This window comes from Aplysia californica, unplaced genomic scaffold, assembly GCF_000002075.1.
Source record: "Aplysia californica isolate F4 #8 unplaced genomic scaffold, AplCal3.0 scaffold00096, whole genome shotgun sequence".
Taxonomy (NCBI): domain Eukaryota; kingdom Metazoa; phylum Mollusca; class Gastropoda; order Aplysiida; family Aplysiidae; genus Aplysia; species Aplysia californica.
In genome coordinates this window covers 1,440,875-1,445,114 of record NW_004797366.1, presented here as the reverse complement: position 1 = coordinate 1,445,114, position 4,240 = coordinate 1,440,875, and the positions used below count along the sequence as shown (strand labels likewise).

The window sequence follows — 4,240 nt, the reverse complement described above, 5'->3', positions numbered from 1 at the left end:
AATCACCGGGTAGAAAATCTCCACACAGAGACACACCGGGACGACTTAGACAGAGCACCAAACCTACTCTTCGTTTGCATTATTTGATAGTACAAGTAGATCTAGCAGCAGTCTGAAAGTTCTGGAACCGATTAATTCGGGATTTTGACAGCCAAACGGTGTCATTATCGAGGACACAAAAAACCCGGAGTAATAAATTTGTTGTTTGCCCCCACTATCCAGATCTGAGTGTCTGATCTGACTGTTTCTTCATAAAGATCTGGAATTCCATTGACGCCAACCGTTGTAGCAGATTACACATTTCCGGCTGGCTAAACTAGCAACAGCTTTTTTCCATCCGCGTAGTTTCATCCAAGAATACTGGACTCCCGAGAATTCCGTCCAAACTTTTGGTGCCCGTCTTTCAGACCAAAAAGGCTAAGGGTCTCTTTTGAGGCAGGGTGGTGAAATCAGGCGTTTGTCAAAATACTGAAGCTATTTTTTTTTTTTAAGGCTCAACATCTTTTATATCCATTCAAGAACACCTTTCTGTGGATTTTACTGAAAACCGCTGATTAAAGGCACACAAAATGTAAATTTTCGGTTACCACAGGCTCTCAAGCTGTGGAAATAACCAAACTTTGGCAGCCATTTTCTCGCAAATTTAACCTCTGAAACAAGGCGACCTCCACCTCCTTCAATTGCAGATATGTCGACTTCTATTCAAGATAAATGGATATCTTTTTCATCAAAGGCGAGACAAACGAACAAGCTTTAAGATTACACCAATAACTCTACATCCCCAAAAATTGACGAGCGCCCGATTCCACCGCGTCGTGACACATATCTCATTCTAGAAATGCCCGGCCTCTCAATCAATCTTTCTGTCTAGAAAGTCCAGAAAACACGGAGAGCTCATGTTGCAGTCTCGACAAGGTTTAGTCCACAGCCGCGGCCCTGGTCTCACACATGTGCCAGATCCCATCTCTCCGCCCAGAAAAGCCGACGGGTTCTTTTTTTTCAGTGCAGAAAAACAAAACCGGAACTCCGATGATTACTTCCGGGAGGGGCTGGACTTGACAAAGTGGCGGAGACCTTGCTCCTCACACACACACACACGCGCACACACAGTGTTCATATCTTGGAAGTGGCTAACGGCACTCGTAGCTCTGTGTCAGTGCTTGGGTCATGGAAGTAGCCGTTTATACTGGGTTTTCTCTCTTTCCTGGGTAAGAACAGGGTGGCGAGAGAGAGAGAGGGGGGGGGGAACAAGCAAGTATTACAAGCAAAATACAGATATGATACATAATAATAATAATATGCTTGAAAATAAAACGTACGGATTTCATGGAATGTGGACGTGGCTTAATCCTTTCACCTTATCTACTTTTTAATGAGTATCTGTATATTACCAGCCATCTTTAATTCTGTGTAGACGTAATATCAGCTTAAGGGCGCCTTTCTCTTCTGAGCAGACTTATTATCAGCTAAATTAATGTAGCCTTTCTCTTCTGTGTAGACCTAGTATCAGTTTAATTGGTGTAGCCTTTCTATTCTGTGTAGACTTAGTATTATTAGCTTAATAAAATTGATCTAACCTTTCTATCCTATATAGACTAACATCTAGTAACAACTTATTGAAAGTAGCCTTTCTATCTTGCGAGAAAGGATACTCGCATGGGAATACACGCATGCCAAAAACGAGATAGAGATAGAGATAGATAGATAGATAGATAGATAGATAGATAGATAGATGATAGATAGATAGATAGAGAGAGATATATAATAAATTATATATATATATATATATATATATATATATATATATATATATATATATATATATACAGAGAAAGAGAGAGAGAGATAGAGAGAGAGTGAGAGAGAAAGAGAGAGAGAGAGAGAGAGAGAGAGAGAGAGAGAGAGAGAGAGAGAGAGAGAGAGAGAGAGAGAGAGCGATGGGGGGAATCCGCGAATGCAAAAGAAAGAATACATGAATAAAAAATAAACAAAACAAACCAACAACAACAACAACAACAATAACAACAACAACAACAACAACAACAACAAAACAAAACAGCCAAAAAGCAAGAACATCAACAACAAAATAAAACGAGAGGGGATCAAATAGATATGCAAAGAAAAAAGACAACGTTCACGCTCTAGGTAGGAAGAGTACACGCAACTCTGACTCAGAGAAGAGGAGACAGCAGGAGCCAGGAGTAAAAAAAAAAGACATCTAACAAGAAAAGGCCCAATGAACGCACTTGTCGAAGTCTATAGCGTCCTGTATGGTCTCTGGAAGTTTCCTGTTGAGTGTTTCCGGCAAGAGCAAGGACAGGAGTCCAGCCATGATACTGACCACTCCAAACACGATCATAGGGAGACACTTAGCAAACGGACCTCCGACTATGATACCCTGAAACATAATCAGAAACATCCATGTGAAAGGACATGGGACAAAAACATAAGAACAACGAAAAACCTCAGCACAAAACAGATGAAGAGACTAATCCTTTGTTTCTATGAAGACTTTCTAGTTTCTATTTTATTTCATGTTTATTCTTTATTTTTTAAAAATAAAGATCTATTTCATTTGATTCTGAAAAATTTTATTTATTTATTTATTTATTTATTTATTTATTTATTTATTTATTTATTCAATATTGTTTGTTTGTTTATTTTTTTATTCTTTTTATTCTTTTTCACAATTTAAAAAAAAAAAATTATTTTTTTTTTTGGGGGGGGGGGATTTTCCGCGGTATTTCTGCTCTTTGGGTCATGACGAAAATCAAACAAAGTAGCAAAACAGTTTGTAGATGGGTGGTCACTGGAGCAAGGCTAAGCGCATAATACAGGTACCACTGCTGGAAAACATGTGCTTGATGCACCTTATTATGCTTATGACTATGATTAAGATTATGATGAAGATGAAGATGATTGTGATTTTGATTATTATTACAATAATAATAGAGTAAATTTAAAGAGCGGTCTATCCCATTCAAGTATAAGGGCTGCGTGCTTAAGTTGAATCAGTCATATTTGTATATTATATAGGCCTACACGATATTTCTTGTGAGATTTATTTGTCTCTATACAAGGTGCTTTTAGAACTTATAGTTACGGAGCCAAAGAGTTAAGTTTTCAGATTTAGTTGACGCCAGTTGTGACGTCACAAACATTGCGAGTCACTGACTATAGGGTCTTTAGGCCATTCCCAAAGGGGGGACATTTCTCGTTCATGCACAGTAGAATTGTAAATGGGCTGATTCATCATGTCACGTTCATAACTGTGCCTAATCTACAACAGGGAACTGCTGCTTTTTCTTTCCTTATCCTGACAATTGTCATTTTCCTCTACTTCTTTTGTATGTTTGTCACACTCTTGTGACCTGCTATTTCCGGGGTGCCTTGATAGTCGAAGCAGACTTTGTGCTGTTGAAGCTAGAGAGGTGAGCAGAGTAAGTCTGATTCCCTGTGTTGACACCCACCCCTTGACGCTCATATATATAACCTTATGCTGTTGCGAGCGCCGTTAAACTTTCTATTAAAAAAACAAAAACATTGCGAGTGGATCGCTGAAGAGGATGTTTGTCTGTGATGGCTGAACGTTTGGGAAGCGTTGCGCGTTTGGCACAGAGGTAGCATTTAGTACTAGAGTTCGTGGCAGTGATGTCCCCCACGTAAAGAGGTTATATTTAGTACTCGAGTTCGTGGCAGTGATGTCCCCCACGTATAGAGGTTATATTTAGTACTAGAGTTCGTGGCAGTGATGTGCCCCACGTATAGAGGTTATATTTAGTACTCGAGTTCGTGGCAGTGATGTCCCCCACGTATAGAGGTTATATTTAGTACTCGAGTTCGTGGCAGTGATGTGCCCTACGTAAACGAACAGGGGCTGCTTGTTCCCACTATAGGGTGCTGAACCTCAAAGGCAAAAAAGCATAGTTCAACAGACGGGAGAGTACGTTTCAAGACTCAAGTGGAGGCGTCTCTTCGGTCTTAGCAGGAAATCTACAAGCTTGCACAGAGATATGAGGGCAAGGTGGTGTTAAATAAACTACAGCTCATGGAGAGCGGGGTGGGGGCTCAGATTGTTCATGTAAATGGGGGCATGCCGGCCATGCCGATGAGGGTAAGAAGGCCCTCATGCCTGACACGGGTGACGCCACTGCTGCGAACTCTAGTATTTTATCTATCTATCTATCTATCTATCTATCCTATCTATCTATCTATCCATCTATCAAAATATAGATAGATA

At 40.0% G+C, this 4,240-nt stretch overlaps 1 protein-coding gene across 1 annotated transcript in view; it reads right to left on the bottom strand.

The window, feature by feature from the left end:
• Window positions 1-756: 756 nt before the first annotated feature.
• Window positions 757-4,240, bottom strand: part of LOC101847326 (organic cation transporter protein) — a gene marked incomplete at its 5' end in the record, with an annotated part of 8,678 nt that continues 5,194 nt past the window's right edge. The window contains 2 exon segments of the mRNA XM_005095149.3: window positions 757-1,204; window positions 2,247-2,398. Of these exon segments, the coding sequence (XP_005095206.2) occupies window positions 1,114-1,204; window positions 2,247-2,398 (243 nt within the window).